General features: G+C 44.9%; 1 protein-coding gene across 2 annotated transcripts in view; it reads left to right on the top strand.

The window, feature by feature from the left end:
• The window catches only part of SLC16A5 (solute carrier family 16 member 5), a 92,731-nt gene that overhangs the window by 36,611 nt on the left and 36,338 nt on the right, over positions 1 to 19,782 (top strand). The window contains exons 1-2 of one of the 2 annotated variants that reach the window (XM_063960658.1): positions 979 to 1,237; positions 5,005 to 5,228. In XM_063960658.1, coding sequence (XP_063816728.1) covers positions 5,042 to 5,228 — 187 coding nt within the window. In that variant the 5' untranslated portion in view covers positions 979 to 1,237; positions 5,005 to 5,041. Of the gene's footprint in view, positions 1 to 978; positions 1,238 to 5,004; positions 5,229 to 19,782 lie in introns of those variants that run through there. The other variant, XM_063960656.1, reaches the window with a different exon arrangement.

Below are 19,782 nucleotides of genomic sequence, written 5' to 3'. Positions count from 1 at the left end.
GTTGTGGCTTTTTTGCTTTGCCAACAAACCCGAATCAAGCCCTCAGACAATTAGGAAGAGAAGACAGCAATTGTAGTACCATTATCGGGATGATTTAAAATATTTTGGCCACTCAATCTACATATAATTGGGGATTTGCTTTTTTTAATAGAAGATTACTATTTCCTGTGTAAGGATACAGTGGAATTTTTACAATACCTCTAGATGGCCTAACCTAGCCTGTATACCTATATTATCTGACATTACATTATAGATCATCTGGGGTTGTGCAAATTTGCTATTGTGATACAACCCATATCAGACAGACGGACAGTCTTAATATAATTCTTAACATGAGTGATTTTGCATATGTTGTTCTTTAGAATACTGTGGGGTTGGACTCCGCTTAATGTGTAAGCCGCTAGGGTATATGTATTATTGATACCTATTGAGCACTATATAAATATATATACATCACAGACTTTGATGTGACAGCCATTGCTGATAATAAATCCTGTTTTGTATGTCTACCACAGGAATGCTTTATGTACTGTGTAGCAGTCATAAGGATGCTCTCTATATTTTATGGTGGTCCCTCTGAGATGTTCTCTATATTGTATAGAGGTCACTAGGATGCTCTGCTAGAGGCAATTTATTTTGACCCCACCTAGTTATGTGTTGGCCCTGCTACGGATGTTTTTTTTTAAGGGCCACTTTAAGATTCCAATCCACCCCTGCACTCTACTATCTGATGACACATTCAGCGTTCTCTTTCAACTTGTACCCAGAAGCACAAAGAGTTAAGAAATCCTCATACAAGTACTGAGTAAAGGGCAGAGCTAATTACGTTTTTTTAAATGCAGCTCTGAAGAGATAATTTTGCTTGTTTATACACATTATATGGAATACTGTAGTACATAAAACTTCTCACTAGATTACAGTATGTGAGAGGTGATACCCACTATGTTACGCCCTATACCACACACACAGTATAGCTCATTGTACGCCCTTGCATAGATGCTGTGTCACGGTTACCTGACGCCAGGTGTCCCTGGGTTCCAGGTAAAGGGGAGGGCATGTAAGGCTGAGCACTGCAGGTGTGTCCTGGTGAGGGAGGACAACAGTTATCAGAAATTACACAAGTAGCAGAGGCGAGGAAGGTTTCAGTATAAGCTGCCTAACCAGAGGTGGCTTGATGATGAAAGAAAACTCAGCATTAGAGGAAGTAATAACGCTGTGCAGGATAGCTTGATTCAGGGTATGTATGCATATGTTTGAGCTGCAATAGTAATAACTGTACATCCTTAAAGAGGTATTGTGCTTGTGTGTGTGTATTTTCACCTGGGTTGCTGAGGGGAGGGAGATTGAAACTGTATGTGTGCATACTTATCTGTATCATTACCCTGTATATAGTATGTTTGTCTGAAACACAGGATAAGATGGGACAGTTTATTGCACTGTATGTGAAACTTATCATCATGTCAGAGGTTTTAGACAAGTTCCCTTTTTAGTTCACACTTATATATGTGAAGTATTTGCATGCAAGTGCTGTGGTAAGGTATGTCTACCATGAACGACACCATCTGAGAAACTGTTAATGTGAAAGTTTCTAATATTTAAGATTGTGAACATACAATAAATGCTTGCCAATTCCGGAATCCTGCTTCCATTCCCCACTCTGTTCGATCTCAAGACTTTTATCAGTAAGACAGGAACTTTCTCCGAGGAGTGTGTGCTGTGCTTAAAACTACGTGTGTTAATCATGAATGAGTTATCTCTACAGCTGATGTACCACAAAATAAAGAGCTAATTGTGACAAGGGTGATAAGTGTGTCAGTATAATATAAGTGAAATATTAGTGAAATTCCAAATCCCTGGAGAAGGTCCCGCTTATTTTTCCCCCGTATTAATTTGATGCCAGTCCATTGTTTGTTTTTATAGATTTGTGTAATTCTATATGTCTACATGGTATCCGGACTCCAGATCGACAACAAAAAGGTCGACATACCTTAGGTCAACACCAATTGGTCGACACACTTTAGGTCAACATGGACAAAAGGTCGACATGGCAAAAAGTCGACATGAGTTTTTCACAATTTTTTTTCTTTTTTGGAATCTTTTCATACTTAACGATCCACGTGGACTACGACTGGAACGGTAATCTGTGCCGAGTGAAGCGAGCCATGCGAGGGGACACGTGCACTAATTGGGGTTCCCGGTTACTCTACGAAGAAAACGAGGCAAAAAAACATAAAAACTCATGTCAACCTTTTTCCATGTCGACCTTTTTCCATGTCGACCTAAGGTGTGTCGACCAATTGACGGTGACATAAGGTGTGTCGATATTTTTGTTGTCGACCTGGAGTCCCAGACCCGTCTACATATGAGTTCCATGTAAGATGTGTTGTCTCGGTGTAGAAGGTAAATTACATATGATGGTGTTTGTCAGCTAGACGTTTTGTTTTTGTTCAAGTTTCCTGTGATTATTTCAGAGTATTCGTGATGATGTGTCTTTCAAAAATGTAAATAAGAGATATAAACAATGGAAACTCACAGTCCCTATGTTTCTGTTTTTAAATATTGTTCACCGTATAGGAAATATGCCCAATAGCAACATATGTAATGGCCCGATGACCAGCCCAATGGCAAAAAAAACTCATGGCCCCTCCTCAGCTGTGAGCCCCATAGCAGCTGTAACCACTGCACCAATGGTATTTATGTATGTGGAATTGTAATATATATAGGGGTCATTTCTTGTTGGTTAGCTCCCGTTGTTCAGGGAGGGGTTGTGCGGCAGACATAAAGAACCTGGAGCTGGACCTCCCTTGGGTTCTGGCAGTTGCAGATTATGGTGGGAACTTCTTACTGATCTGCTATATAAATCACCTCCTAGGTTGTGTGCTGGGCACAGTTTTTTTTCTGAAGCTGCTCATGCACTCTTTAGGGGGGCCACAGGGTCCCACATCCTGGTGGTGCGTGTGCAATCTGGGAAGCTAAGGGGGTGCACAGGGTCCCACATCCTGGTGGTGCATGTGCAGTCTAAGAAGCTAAAGGGATGCACAGGGTCCCACATCCTGGTGGTGCATGTGCAGTCTGGGGAGCTAAAGGGGTGCACAGGGTCTCACATCCTGGTGGTGCATGTGCAGTCTAAGAAGGTAAAGGGGTGCACAGGTTCCCACACCCTGATGGTGCATGTGCAGTCTGGGAAGCTAAGAGAGTGCACAGTGTCCCACATTCTGGTGGTGCATGTGCAGTCTATGAAGGTAATGGGGTGCACAGGGTCCCACATCCTGGTGGTGCATGTGCAGACTGGGAAGCTAAGGGGGTGCACAGGGTCCAACATCATGGTGGTGCATGTGCCGTCTGGGAAGCTAAGGGGGTGCATAGGGTCCAACATCCTGGTGGTGCATGTGCAGTCTGAGAAACTAAAGGGGTCCACAGGGTCCCACATCCTTGTGGTGCATGTGCAGTCTGGGAAACTAAGGGGGTGCACAGGGTCCCACATCCTGGTGGTGCATGTGCAGTCTATGAAGGTAATGGGGTGCACAGGGTCCGACATCCTGGTGGTGCATGTGCAGTCTGGGAAACTAAGGGGGTGCACAGGGTTCCACATCCTGGTTGTGCATGTGCAGTCTGGGAAACTAAGGGGGTGCACAGGGTCCCACATCCTGGTGGTGCATGTGCAGTCTAGGAAACTAAGGGGGTGCACAGGGTCCCACATCCTGGTGGTGCATGTGCAGTCTGGGAAACTAAGGGGGTGCACAGGGTTCCACATCCTGGTGGTGCATGTGCAGTCTGGGAAACTAAGGGGGTGCACAGGGTTCCACATCCTGGTGGTGCATGTGCAGTCTGGGAAACTAAGGGGGTGCACAGGGTTCCACATCCTGGTTGTGCATGTGCAGTCTGGGAAACTAAGGGGGTGCACAGGGTTCCACATCCTGGTGGTGCATGTGCAGTCTGGGAAACTAAGGGGGTGCACAGGGTTCCACATCCTGGTGGTGCATGTGCAGTCTGGGAAACTAAGGGGGTGCACAGGGTTCCACATCCTGGTGGTGCATGTGCAGTCTGGGAAACTAAGGGGGTGCACAGGGTTCCACATCCTGGTTGTGCATGTGCAGTCTGGGAAACTAAGGGGGTGCACAGGGTTCCACATCCTGGTGGTGCATGTGCAGTCTGGGAAACTAAGGGGGTGCACAGGGTTCCACATCCTGGTGGTGCATGTGCAGTCTGGGAAATTAAGGGGGTGCACAGGGTCCCACATCCTGGTGGTGCATGTGCAGTCTGGGAAATTAAGGGGGTGCACAGGGTCCCACATCCTGGTGGTGCATGTGCAGTCTGGGAAACTAAGGGGTGCACAGGGTTCCACATCCTGGTTGTGCATGTGCAGTCTGGGAAACTAAGGGGGTGCACAGGGTTCCACATCCTGGTTGTGCATGTGCAGTCTGGGAAACTAAGGGGTGCACAGGGTTCCACATCCTGGTTGTGCATGTGCAGTCTGGGAAACTAAGGGGGTGCACAGGGTTCCACATCCTGGTGGTGCATGTGCAGTCTGGGAAACTAAGGGGTGCACAGGGTTCCACATCCTGGTTGTGCATGTGCAGTCTGGGAAATTAAAGAGAAGCAGCACTCAAGATTATTCTTATCCCTGGTTAGAGAAACTGCCTTATATTTGTATATAATGTTCCATATAAAAGACATGCAAGTTTATCTGTCATAGTCCCACATCAAAGATCCAGGACTTGGGCTGGGTATGCTTTCATGGGCATATACATACAGAGAGATGTGCACACTTTCAGAAAGATTATCCAAACTCTAAAGTTCTCTAATAATATATAAACCTCTACCAACCAAACCACTATTCATATTATAGTTGGTATTATTTTTGCATTATTTATACATGAACAGATGCATTTCAAATGAGTTGTTGTTACTGTAAGTGGTCATAAATAATTTGTATTATTAAATAAATGTATGTTTTTGCAAATAATTGTCTAACATACACAAATATCAAAATTTTCCCTGCAGGTTACGCCATAGTCAACTTTCTGTGTGAAAAGACAAAATGGAAACCCCTGATGGGCCGTGGGCATGGGGGGTACTAGTTGCTGCTATGGTAACCCATGCATTGACTTTAGGGTTTCCTTCCTCCATCGGAGTATTTTATACCGACCTGCAGACTTCCTTTCAGGCATCCAACACAGAGACTTCCTGGTTTCCATCAATTGTCATGGCTGTACTTCACGCTGGAGGTTAGTATACTTACTATATTTAATTTCCAAAATTAAAATCAGCCTTCATGTTCTCACATCTGTGAAAGGACCACTATACATAACCATACATAATTATTTATTATTAACAGTTTCTTATATAGCGCAGCAATTTCCGTTGCACTTTACAATTGGAAACAAAAATGATAAAACAAAACTGAGTAATGACAGTCACAGAGTTAGGAAGACCCTGCTCACAAGCTTACAATATTTAGGGAAATAGGCATTGGTACACAAGGATAGGTGTTATCAATTGCATAATGGTCCACCAGATTGCAAAGGTTCTTGTTGGGCTGTATGATATGGTCACACAGCACTGTTGGCCAGGAGCCAGGAGGATGGGAAAGTGAAGAAATAGAAAATATGTGAGGATATGTGTGGACTGTACAGTGGAGTTTTAAATGGATATGAAAGTTTATGAAGGTTATGTGGGCAGTTCCGGAATTTGATATGCTTGCCTGAAGAGTTGAGTTTTCAGGGAACACTCGAAGGTTTGGAGACTAGAGGAGACTCTTATTGTGCATGGGAGGGCAATCCACAGAGTGGGTGCAGCCCGAAGAAAGTCCTGCAGTCGTAAATGGGAGCTAGTAATGAGTGTAGATGAGAGACGTAGATCTTGTGAGGAGTGAAGAAGTCGGATTATAAGATATTTTGAGACAAGAGAAGAAATGTATGTTGGTGTAGTTTTATTAATAGCCTTGTCTGTGAGTAAAAGTATTTTATATTGAATAAGGTAGAATACCGGTAGCCACCCTCTCCCCCCGCAACTAGGGGGGAGAGGGTGGATACGCCCCGGGTGCTGGATTTGAGGGGGCACTGAGACCTCGTCCGGCTCCCTCAGCCAGCCACTGCTCCCCCCACCCGTTGCTGGACTCATGGATCCATAGGGAGGCAATCACATCCTGCAAGCACTTTGTCCTCCACAGCACTGCACTCCATTCATCCAGACTATGGCAGACTTTACAATCAATCAATCTAAAATACTCAAGGCAAAGCACTGCTTGACAATCAGGATTGTAGATTGATTGTAAAGTCTGCCACTGTCTGCATGAATCAAGTGATGAACAAAGCACATAGGGGGTCATTCCGAGGTGATCGTATGCTGCAGTTTTTTGCAGCCATGCGATCAGATAGTCGCCGCCTATGGAGGAGTGTATTTTAGCTTAGCAAGTGTGTGAACGCATGTGCAGGGGAGCTGTGCAAAAAAGTTTTGTGCAGTTTCAGAGTAGCTCTGAACTTACTCAGCCACTGTGATCACTTCAGCCTGTCAGGTCCCGGAATTGATGTCAAGCACCCGCCCTGCAAACACCTGGACACGCCTGCGTTTTCGTCGACACTCCCAGAAAATGGTCAGTTGCCACCCAGGAACGCCTTCCTGCTGTCAATCACCTTGCGTTTGGCGCTGCGATCCCAATCTTCATTAGTTTCATCGGTGTCTGGCGTCCCCCATTGCCGGGCAGCGACACGCCTGCGCATTGTGGCAGCAGCACATGCTCAGTTCGGACCCGATCGCACGGCTGCGAAAAACTGCAGCGTGCGAACGGGTCGGAATGACCCCCATGATCCTGTAGTAAGTTGCTGTGTGTGGGGATCCGCTCCCGGATTCTGCCTGCTACTGTCCCGTCAGGGGGTGCTGTGTGTTGTGACTGGTGGCAGCCTGCATCTTCATCAGTGACTCAGGGGTCTATTTACTAAGCCTTGGACGGAGTTAAAGTGGACAGAGATAAAGTACCAGCCAATCAGCTCCTAACTGTCATGTTGCAGGCTGTGTTTAAAAAATGACAGGAGCTGAGTGGCTGGTACATTATCTCTGTCCACTTTAACTCTGTCCAAGGCTTAGTAAATAGACCCCTCAGTGTGGTAACTGGCAAGTATATGTTTAGCTTAATTGCCATTCCAAGCATGGGCTTTCTCTCTCTCTCTCCCCCACCCCCTTCTCTCATGGTCCCATATTATAAACTTGAGTCAAAGGGCATTGCTACTGTGTGGCATTATGTATATAAAGTGCATTACTACTGTGTAGCATAAGATGTATAAGGGATACTAGGTGTGTGGAATAATGTGCTATAAAGGGCATTACTATTGTGCAGCATAACGTGAATAAGCGTCTGTATTGTGTGACATAACATGGCGTAAAATAATTAGAGTGTGTGCGTGTGTGTGGGGAGGGTGGGGTGGCAACAAATGAATGCCTTGCCGCGGGTGACGAAAATCCTAGATTCGGCCCTGGCATGTAACATGATTATGAGACCTAGGATTGTAGTGTGTGTATGAGAAAAGAGTGGTCAATAGTGTTAAAAGTAGAGATGAGCTGGTTCGGTTCTCAGAGAACCGAACCCGATCCCCCCCCCTCTCCCCCCCTAACTTCATTTCCCGAGCCCGGATCCGAGTCAGGCTCAGGTTTTCCCGCCTGACTCGGAAATCAGAACGAGGCAAAACGTCATCATCCCGCTGTCGGATTCTTGCGGGATTTGAATTCCATATAAGGAGCCGCGCGTCCCCACCATTTTCACTCCGGCATTGGAGAGTGTAGAGAGAGGACGTGTCTCCATCCTCAGTGTCCTGCATCAGTCCAGTGGTTGTGTCTTGTGCTGCATCAGTCCAGTCACAGTGGTTGTGTCCTCTGCTGCCATATGTCCAGTGATGCTGTATAAGTCCAGTCCAGTAGTGTTGTGTTGTGCTGCATCAGTTCAGTGGTGGTGTCTGGTGCTGCATCAGTCCAGTCACAGTGGTTGTGTCCTCTGCTGCCATATGTCCAGTGCTGCTGTATAAGTCCAGTCCATTGCAGTGGTGCTGTGTTGTCCTGCATCAGTCCAGTGTTGGTGTCTCTGTGTACTGTATATGTCCAGTGGTACTGCCGTATATGTCCATTGATACTACCGTATATGTCCATTGATACTGCCATATATGTCCAGCGGTACTGCCGTATAATTCCAGTGGTACTGGCGTATAAGTCCAATCCAGTGATACTGCAATATATATCACACGGCGCTACCATTCAGGAAATGCATATAAATAATAGTGATGAGCGGGTTCGGTTTCTCGGAAACCGAACCCACCCGAACTTCACCCTTTTTACACGGGTCCGAGCCATACTCGGATTCTCCCGTATGGCTCGGGTAACCCGAGCGCGCCCGAACGTCATCATCCCGCTGTCGGATTCTCGCGAGATTCGGATTCTATATAAGCAGCCGCGCGTCGCCGCCATTTTCACTCGTTCATTGGAAATGTTAGGGAGAGGACGTGGCTGGCGTCCTCTCCGTTTATGTTGATGCATTGCAAATATTTTGTGCTTGCTTATTACTTAATTGTGGGGACTGGGGAGCAGCTGTATATAGGAGGAGTACAGTGCAGAGTTTTGCTGATAGTGACCACCAGTAATACGCTGTCTGCCTGAAAAAACGCTCCATATCTGTGCTCAGAGTGCTGCATATATCTGTGCTCACACTGCTTAATTGTGGGGACTGGGGAGCAGCTGTATTATATAGCAGGAGTACAGTGCAGAGTTTTGCTGACAGTGACCACCAGTATATGTTGTCTGCCTGAAAAACACTCCATATCTGTGCTCAGTGTGCTGCTTTATTGTGGGGACTGGGGACCACCAGTATAATATTATATAGGAGGAGTACAGTGCAGAGTTTTGCTGACCAGTGACCACCAGTATATAATATATAGCATTACGGTCAGGGCCGTAACTACATGTGTGCCAAGTGGGCTTGGCACACAGCGCAGTTGCCCTGAGGGCGCACGGCCAGCGGCATGTAATGAGTCAAATTGACTCATTACATGCCGCCTCTGCTGTGTGCGCCGTGCGCCGCGCTGTGGAGGGAGAAGAGGACCAGCGCCGGGCAGCGGAGAAGGAGGAGGAGGGAGGGGGAGCAGGGAGCCGCAGCAGCGCTATGTCATTGGTAGTAAGCGCCGCTGCAGCATCCCCCTCTCCTTCTGTATTGGCTGCCCGGCGCTGCTGTGGATGCTGGGATGCGGTTCCTCCATCCCAGCATCCACAGCAGCGCCGGGCAGCCAATACGGAAGGAGAGGGGGATGCTGCAGCGGCGCTTACTACCAATGACATAGCGCTGCTGCGGCTCCCTGCTCCCCCTCCCTCCTCCTCCTTCTCACCTCACTGCCTGCACCGAGGGAGCTGCACGAGGAGCCTGACTGCCAGCAGGGAGATGGTAAGTATATCTCTCTTTCTCTCTCTCTCAGGGGGTCACCGTCTGCCGCAATGTGTAAAAAGGGGGATGGCTGCCGCAATGTGTAAAAAGGGGGATGGCTGCCGCAATGTGTAAAAAGGGGGATGGCTGCCGCAATGTGTAAAAAGGGGGACTGGCTGTAAAAAGGGGGACTGGCTGCCGCAATGTGTAAAAAGGCGGCCTGGCTGCCGCAATGTGTAAAAAGGGGGACTGGCTGCCGCAATGTGTAAAAAGGGGGATGGCTGCCGCAATGTGTAAAAAGGGGGACTGGCTGTAAAAAGGTGGACTGGCTGCCGCAATGTGTAAAAAGGGGGCATGATTGCCGCAATGTGTAAAAAGGGGGCATGATTACCGCAATGTGTAAAAAGGGGTCCTGGCTGCCGCAATGTGTAAAAAGGGGGACTGGCTGCCGCAATGTGTAAAAAGGGGGCCTGGCTGCCGCAACGTGTAAAGAGGGGGCCTGGCTGCCGCAATGTGTAAAAAGGGGGACTGGCTGCCGCAATGTGTAAAAAGGGGGCCTGGCTGTCGCAATGTGTAAAAAGGGGGACTGGCTGCCGCAATGTGTAAAAAGGGGGACTGTCTGCTGTAATGTGTAAAAAGGGGGACGCTGTCTGCTGTAATGTATAAAAGGGGCTCTACCTGGTGTAGTGGCGCTACTGTGCAGCGTAATTTGAATAATGTAGACTACTGTGCACCGTAGTATGAATTGCTATTATTTTGTGGCCACGCCCCTTCCCCGTGAAGCCACGCCCCTATACATTTTTCATGCGCCTACGGCGCGCACTGCCCCTGTCTTACAAGGGGGGGCGCCACTGTCGTTTCTTGCACACAGCGCTAAAATGCCTAGTTACGGCACTGATTACGGTACAGTAGGCCACTGCTGTACCTACCTCTGTGTCGTCATTAAGTATACTATCCATCTGCATTCTATACCTGTGGTGCATTTTAGTTTTGCAGTTTGCTGACACAGTGACCACCAGTATATATAGCAGTACAGTACGGAAGGCCACTGCTGTACCTACCTCTGTGTCGTCATTAAGTATACTATCCATCTACATTCTATACCTGTGGTGCATTTTAGTTTTGCAGTTTGCTGACACAGTGACCACCAGTATACTATATATAGCAGTACGGTACGGAAGGCCACTGCTGTACCTACCTCTGTGTCGTCATTAAGTATACTATCCATCTACATTCTATACCTGTGGTGCATTTTAGTTTTGCAGTTTGCTGACACAGTGACCACCAGTATATATAGCAGTACAGTACGGAAGGCCACTGCTGTACCTACCTCTGTGTCGTCATTAAGTATACTATCCATCTACATTCTATACCTGTGGTGCATTTTAGTTTTGCAGTTTGCTGACACAGTGATCACCAGTATATATAGCAGTACGGTACGGAAGGCCACTGCTGTACCTACCTCTGTGTCGTCATTAAGTATATTATCCATCTACATTCTATACCTGTGGTGCATTTTAGTTTTGCAGTTTGCTGACACAGTGACCACCAGTATACTATATATAGCAGTACGGTACGGAAGGCCACTGCTGTACCTACCTCTGTGTCGTCATTAAGTATACTATCCATCTACATTCTATACCTGTGGTGCATTTTAGTTTTGCAGTTTGCTGACACAGTGACCACCAGTATACTATATATAACAGTACGGTACGGAAGGCCACTGCTGTACCTACCTCTGTGTCGTCATTAAGTATACTATCCATCTACATTCTATACCTGTGGTGCATTTTAGTTTTGCAGTTTGCTGACACAGTGACCACCAGTATACTATATATAGCAGTACGGTACGGAAGGCCAATGCTGTACCTACCTCTGTGTCGTCATTAAGTATACTATCCATCTACATTCTATACCTGTGGTGCATTTTAGTTTTGCAGTTTGCTGACACAGTGACCACCAGTATATATAGCAGTACGGTATGGAAGGCCACTGCTGTACCTACCTCTGTGTCGTCATTAAGTATACTATCCATCTACATTCTATACCTGTGGTGCATTTTAGTTTTGCAGTTTGCTGACACAGTGACCACCAGTATACATAGCAGTACGGTACGGAAGGCCACTGCTGTGCCTACCTCTGTGTCGTCATTAAGTAAACTATCCATCTACATTCTATACCTGTGGTGCATTTTAGTTTTGCAGTTTGCTGACACAGTGACCACCAGTATATATAGCAGTACGGTACGGAAGGCCACTGCTGTACCTACCTCTGTGTCGTCATTAAGTATACTATCCATCTACATTCTATACCTGTGGTGCATTTTAGTTTTGCAGTTTGCTGACACAGTGACCACCAGTATACTATATATAGCAGTACGGTACGGAAGGCCACTGCTGTACCTACCTCTGTGTCGTCAAGTATACTATCCATCCATACCTGACGAAGCTGCCTGTTAGTGCAGTGAAACACGCGTGTAGGGCACAGCATGCCTGCGTGTGCTTAATATACAATGTCATATAAAAAACAAATGTGTTAATATTTATATCACCATGGCTGTTAGAGTTAATCATTAGAGAGGCTATACTAGACTGTCCAGAAATAGACACTCAGGGCTAAAACACACTACCTGGCATTTGCCGGCCGGGGAAAAGCCGGACGGCTTTTTCCCGTGCCGGCATTGTAGTTAACAGTGTGAGGGCTAGGGTCCCTTCACACTGCACGGCCCCGGCCCGGCTGCCGGGTTGCAGCCGGGTCTCACCACTGGAAGGTCGTCTTTGCAGCCAGTGAACCGTGTGTATGAAGGGGAGCTTTCACACACAACGGTTTTTTCTGAAGCCGTGTCTGATGCTGCGCATGCGCACAGCATCACACACGGCTCAAAGCCGTCCTGTGTGCGAGACTCTGCCGGTTTCTCCCGGATGGCAAAAAGCCGGCTTTTTGCCATCCGGGAGAAACCGGCCAGTGTGTTACAGCCCTAACGCAGGAGGATAAGATAATATTAGAATCTGCAACAAAGTATCTTGGATAACAATTTGTAACAAATGTCTATAACATCACATGCTGACAGCAGCTGATGTCTCTATTACTATGTGCTGATAGCAGCTGATACTTACTAATATTGAACAGCAGCTAAGTGGATCTTTACCTATGTTAATAGATTACCAGTATTAGTATATGCTGGTGCTTACAATTATATCATTTTGTAAGGATTTATTTTAAATGCTTTAGACATCAGCTGGAATAATTGAGCTATACTATCTCCACATTAAGCTGTTACAATGAGACATCTTGAGGAAATGAGGAGACAGTGCTAGTAGTAACACTTAATATACCATATTGTAACAGACAATGTGGCAACATTTGGAAACAGATGATAGCTGTATGACTGAACACTGAAATAGTGTAATATAAGAATACCATACTGTAGCCATTATTACAAAGCAATACTTATTGGCAGCTACATTAATTAATGGAATACTAAATTCCTTGACAACATATGGATTGTGGGGATTATATATTTTATCAGTCCCCAAGGGGTATCTAATGCATCGGGCACTATCCTGCACTGCATGTTTAATCACACAGTGAAATTCATATAAGCTAAAGTGACACAATATATGGGGTTGATGTACATCATGATTAGGAGTGCTATCTCCTTGAATAATAGCTTTACATCTTTGAATAAAATAAACAGAGAATGAACTCAAGTTATTGTGACATATTGCAGTTCATAGAACCTATTTAGGTCATATGTGGGTTATTAGAGATTACAATCTGGGATTGCCATATTCCCTTAAAAGACCCACACAGATATGAGGATTGCTATATCCCTTAAGTAAATCTGAATTGTAATATCTAGAACCAAGTTGGATTGGAAATATACGTGGATTACTAGAGATTAAAAATTGGGACTGCTATATCCCTTAAAATAATCCACACGAAGTGGGGACTGCCATATCCCTTGGGTGAAGAAAATTCTTTCCCTGTTTTCCCCATATATATGCCCAGATAATTATATGTGCTATAATCAATGTGGGATAATATATATTTTTGTGCCAAGATTATGCCATAGATCTTGATACTCATTTTTCAGCTGACCTTGATCTAGCACAGTGATTTTCAACCTTTTTCAGTTCGCGGCACACCAAAAAGATTTAAAAATTGCCAAGGCACACCATCGGTACCCCACGGAAAAATAAAACACACACAGGGAAATAAAACAAACATATTTGTCCCCAAGGCTAAAAACACACACACATTGTCCCCAACAGTTATTAAAATAATGCACAGTACTTGAACACACTGTGTGCCACAGTAATTCCACACATTGACCCTCATAGTAATGCCATCACACTGTCCCCCATAGTAATTGCACACATTGCCCCCCATAGTAATACCACCACACACACCGACCCCCACAGTAATGCCACCAGACACACTGACCCCCATAGTAATGCCACCAAATACACTGACCCCCATAGTAATGCCACCAAACACACTGACACCCACAGTAATGCCACCAGAGACACTGACCCCCATAGTAATGCCACCAAACACACTGACACCCATAGTAATGCCACCAAACACACTGACACCCACAGTAATGCCACCAGAGACACTGACCCCCATAGTAATGCCACCAGACACACTGACCCCATAGTAATGCCACCAGACACACTGACCCCCATAGTTACGCCACCACACACACTGTCCCCCATAGTAATGGCACTGCACACACTATCATAATCATAAAGCACTGGCCCAAACCTTTTATTCTTTTCCCCCTTAGCGGCAGGAGCAGTGAGGAGCAGAGCAGCACAGGCCACGAAGGGAAACTAGACGCTGCCCAGGCGGGATGGTGATGTGTACGTGACCTATGAGTCACGCCACGTCGTAGGAGTCACGGGCGGGCCCGCAGGAGAGCTGCCGTCTTCACTATACAGTGACCGCAGAAGAGCTGCCTGTGCTGCCCGATAGTGATACTGTAAATCAGTATCACTATCGGGCAGCGCAGGCAGCTCTTACGCGGTCATTGTATAGTGAAGACGGCAGCAGATGGGGACTGGCAGCAGGGATCTCTGGCGGCGGCGGCACACTTGACAACCGCTGGCGGCACACCAGTGTGCCGCGGCACAGCGGTTGAAAAACACTGATCTAGCAGTATATTATACATAAATATTTTTGGCTACAGTTGGGGCTCATACACTATCCAATTAACTCTCTATTACATTTATATCTACTGACACTCACAGTCCCTATATCTGGGAGAAATTCACAGAGGTTATTATTTTTGTGGAGTGAACGACGATATATATCAGATAGTATTGACTCTCTGGAATTATTAGCCGGGAGAGTGCTAACTATCATTATCTGCTGTAACAGCCATTATCTAAACAGAATCATACCTATAATGGATTAAATATTGGTGATTTCTAAATGGGTATAAGAATCCTATAGGTGATGTATATAAAACACACGCAGGACACGCTTTTTAAATTTCTTTATTCACCAGCTCCTATCTTGTAGGTTTCACATATATGTCAGTTTGTTTGATTTTAACTCTTATGTTTCACTGTAGTCTGGGTCAATGAAATTTCACATTTTAATATAAATTTAATAAAGGTTACATTTTATGATTAATTAATTCTTTCTAGTGCGTCAACTATACAGTTTCTTCTTATTTCTCCTCCCAACCCTAGTGCATATATACTGTAATTGACAGCACCCCCTCATGTTACTGAGTATTATTTAAGATAAAATAAAAGGGGTTCCGTATAGTGATTGTATGGTGATGATTCACATACACTCACACCATTGAAAACATACAGTGAGTGTGCAGATACCCAACCCTTGTGTCCACTCCTAGATGGGCCAGGTGTTTGTGTCGGCCACTTGTGTCGCTTAGCTTAGCCATCCAGCGACCTCGGTGCAAATTTTAGGACTAAAAATAATATTGTGAGGTGTGAGGTGTTCAGAATAGACTGGAAATGAGTGGAAATTATGGTTATTGTGGTTAATAATACTATGGGATCAAAATGACCCCCAAATTCTATGATTTAAGCTGTTTTTTAGGGTTTTTTGAAAAAAAACACCCGAATCCGACAAAAAAATTTCAGTGAGGTTTTGCCAAAACGCGTCCGAATCCAAAACACGGCCGCGGAACCGAATCCAAAACCAAAACACAAAACCCGAAAAATGTCCGGTGCACATCACTAATAAATATACAACCATTTACATAGATATAATCATATCTTTAGGCCTCCAAGGTCTGAAATTCACAAGGAGAACAAATAATGGTGCAGTACAATAGACAGAGAAAGAAAATAATGAGTTGTATTGGTCCCACTCACAATTGAGCAAAAGGTTATTTGCATGTCATCCTCATATGGCATATATCTTCAATTTTTAGGTCGTCCTCTTAAGAACTAAAACTTTAAACGAATATATAGTGCAATACTGTTTTTTTTATAAAACCATGTATTTAATATCAAAATGCACTCACATAGATAAAAACAAATCAGGCATATCACCAATATGGGGCACCAAACGATCCAAATTGACACTAGATGTATAAGGTCACAAGAAAGTCCCTCTAAGGCTCCGGACACAATAGAAAGAAAGTCCCACTGGATACCGCTGGTGCTGCCACTGGATAAGTCCAAAGAAGAATCCCTGCTGCTTTAACGCGTTTTCGGACACCAATGTCCTTCCTCAGAAGCTTCTATGGTGTCCGGAGCCTTAGAGGGACTTAGAGGGACTTTCTTGTGACCTTATACATCTAGTGTCAATTTGGAAAACTCATTATTTTCTTTCTCTGTCTATTGTACTGCACCATTATTTGTTCTCCTTCTGAATTTCAGACCTTGGAGGCCTAAAGATATGATTATATCTATGTAAATGGTTGTATATTTATATGCATTTCCTGAATGGTAGCGCCGTGTGATATCACTTTCCAATTCATGTATCTATTTTGGGCTCTTTGGTGAAGGCTCTGTATTGATATCACTGGCAGTCACTGTTTTATTGTAAGCGCAAGCTGAGATCACCTGTTTCTATATATACTGCAATATATGTCCAGCGGTACTGCCATATATGTCCAGCGGTACTGCCGTATAATTCCAGTGGTACTGGCGTATAAATCCAATCCAGTGATACTGCCGAATATGTCCAGCGGTACTGCCGTATAATTCCAGATATCCTACCGTATAATTCCAGTGGTACTGGCGTATAAGTCCAGTCCAGTTATACTGCCGTATATGTCCAGCGGTACTGTTGTATAATTCCAGTGATCCTTCCATATAATTCCAGTGATCCTGCTGTATGATTCCAGTGGTACTGGCATATAAGTCCAGTCAAGTGATACTGCCGTATACTGTATGTCCATTGATACTGCCGTATAATTCCAGTGATCCTGACGTATAAATCCAGTGATCCAGCCATATAAATTCCATTGATCCAGCCATATAAATTCCAGTGGTACTGGCGTATAAATCCAGTGATCCTGCCGTATAACTCCAGTGATACTGCTATATAACTCCAGTGATACTGCTATATAACTCCAGTGATACTGCTATATATATATATATGTGAAAAGGTGGTACTTAGCGCTACACCAAATGAGTGAAAATAAAGAGAGTCTTAGTCCAGAGACAGTGGTAATGTCCAATTTCTCTGTCTCCAATCCGCACTCCCTCTGACAGGGTGGCAGCCGTAATATAGGTGACCGGTGTTCAGTCGGTCTGTTTTGATGGCTCTAGAAGGAAGGTGAAAACAGCGCCTACTAGTGCAGTATATTAGGATCCTTCAAATGAAAACCTCCACCAGTTCAATAACACCCTTAGAAAAACGCAAGTACCATTATGAGTGGAATTAACCACTTCATTAAATCGCACGCTCTCCAAATGGGAATTCCCGAACTGGATAGATCTCTCCTTTCAGCTCCAGAACCTCATGGTACTTCTAATGCTCAATGGTCACCAATGAAAAGAAAGAAGGTAGCCGAAATAGTGTAATAAAGTTTTAACACCAGTTTACTCCTGATGAAGTCCAGGCTTGAGATGCCATAAGGACGAAACGCGTTGAGGAACAGAGACTGAACTGTATCAACTACACATCAGATAAGCTATTTTTACATTATTTTGTTGTACGGGCATTTGCTTTGTTTTTTAACAATTAAATTGGTGTTAAAACTTTATTACACTATTTCGGCTACCTTCTTTCTTTTCATTGGTGACCATTGAGCATTAGAAGTACCATGAGGTTCTGGAGCTGAAGGGAGAGATCTATCCAGTTCAGGAATTCCCATTTGGAGAGCGTGCGATTTAATGCTGTGTGTCCTGATGACGGGGGCTTGCACCCCGAAACGTTGATAAAGTCTCACCTGACAGAGTACACCGCTTCACCAAAGTCTCCAGAGTGCCGCCTCGTTCTTTCACCCTATATATATGCAGACTATCGGGTCTGTTCGGGAGGGCACCGGAGCGTGAGCCTTGCTCCACTAGCCCACGGGAGAGTGCCAGACATATTTCTTCCATATATATATATATATATATATATATATATATATATATACACACCCTGTTGCAAAGCGGATTACTGAGGCATAACAACTATGCTGGTGCTAGACGTGCGTCCGATATCCACCATTAGTGCAGTGGGACTGCAGTGCCAACCCTAGATGGGCCAGGTGTTTGTGCCGCACACTTGTGTCGCTTAGCTTAGTCATACAGCTACCTCATAGCCCTCTTTTACTTCTTGGCATGATGTGCTGTTTGGTTACTATTTTTTATAAGTGCCATCCTGTCTGACACTGCAATGCCACTCCTAGATGGGCCAATTGTTTGTGTCGCTTAGCTTAGTCATACAGCTACCTCATTGCGCCTCTTTTACATCTTTGCATGATGTGCTGTTTGGGGCCTTTTTTATATCTGTCCTCCTGTCTGACACCGCAGTGCCACTCCTAGATGGGCCAGGTGTCTGTGCCGCACACTTGTGTCGCTTAGCTATACAGCAACCTTGGTGCACCTCTTTTTCATCTTTGCATCATGTACTGTTTGGAGCATGTTTTTTTTTTTTTAATTCTTTATTTTCATTTTGCATATTAAGACATTTTCCATAAATTTCAGCATACATGCCAAAGAATTTTCTTAAAACAGAACAGAACATAAACAATAGTTGCATAGCATGGCAACTGTAGTTGCCTTAAAGGAAAAAAAAAAGAGGAAATGTCAAGAAAAAAAGAAAAATTAACCAATGTATATATGCTATCTCTAACCGTGCAATGCTCAACAAAGGTCACAATATTTGAGACAAAGAGCAGTTTTGTAACAACATCACTTATTAACTTAGCATGTATACAAAATGCGAGGCAGCATACATTTAGAAACAATCAAAAGGGGAGGACAAGGGGAAAAAGGGAAGGAAGGAGAAAAAAAAAAGGGGGGGGGGAGTGGAAAAGGCCACAAATGTAAATCATTTAGAAGCCAAAGGAAAGGCTTCAACAACTTTCATCTTCAGTGTGTGTTCAGGGTGCAAAGTCAGCATAGGTCTTAGTGGTCTTAAATTCTATCCAGTGAAGCCAAGTAGCAATATAGTCTGAGTATTTATCTAGGGCGGCAGAGTAGACATCTTCCATATGCATATAAAAATCAACGCGTTGAAACCATTCCCATATTGTCGGCGGGTTAGTGGATCGCCAGTGTACCGGAAGTACAGCCCTTGCCGCATTATTTAAGTGCTTAAGAAGGGATTTCTTGTAGCGAGACAGGGGGATCTCCGAGTGTGATAAAAGCCAAAAATCCGGACCTGATGGCACTGGGCCTCCCAAAATCTTTATTGATAGATCAGTAATTGTGCTCCAAAATGGGGTGATTGACGGGCAATCCCACCAAATGTGGACCAGCGTACCAGTGTCCCTACCACATCGCCAGCATAGAGGAGAAACTGAGGGGTAAAATTTATGTAGAAGAGATGGACATCTGTACCATCTCGTCAATAATTTGTATTGTGTCTCCACAACGTCCAGGCTATTGTAGCATTGTGCCATAACCTTGTAGTGTGTGTCCCAGTGGATCTTGATTCCCCGATGTATTAAATCTTTATCCCAGGCCTCACAGAAAGCAGGGACAGTAGGGAAGGAGCCCTGTAAAAGAATCTTGTATATTCCTGACACTACATGCGAGGGGGCTATCTCCTGATTGCACATGGATTCAAAGGGAGTGAGAGCCTTATAAAGGTCTAGTTCTCCTCTCTGCGAGGTGACAAAATGATGCACCTGGAGGTAGAACCAATAGTCTTTAGCCGTTATATCACCCGCTGTCTGTATCTCAGAGAACGGTTTGAGTTTGCCATGTGCAAGCAGGTGGACTACTCTGGATATA

The sequence above is a fragment of the Pseudophryne corroboree genome, chromosome 3, assembly GCF_028390025.1.
Source record: "Pseudophryne corroboree isolate aPseCor3 chromosome 3, aPseCor3.hap2, whole genome shotgun sequence".
Taxonomy (NCBI): Eukaryota; Metazoa; Chordata; class Amphibia; order Anura; family Myobatrachidae; genus Pseudophryne; species Pseudophryne corroboree.
This window is presented reverse-complemented; position numbering and strand designations above follow the sequence as displayed.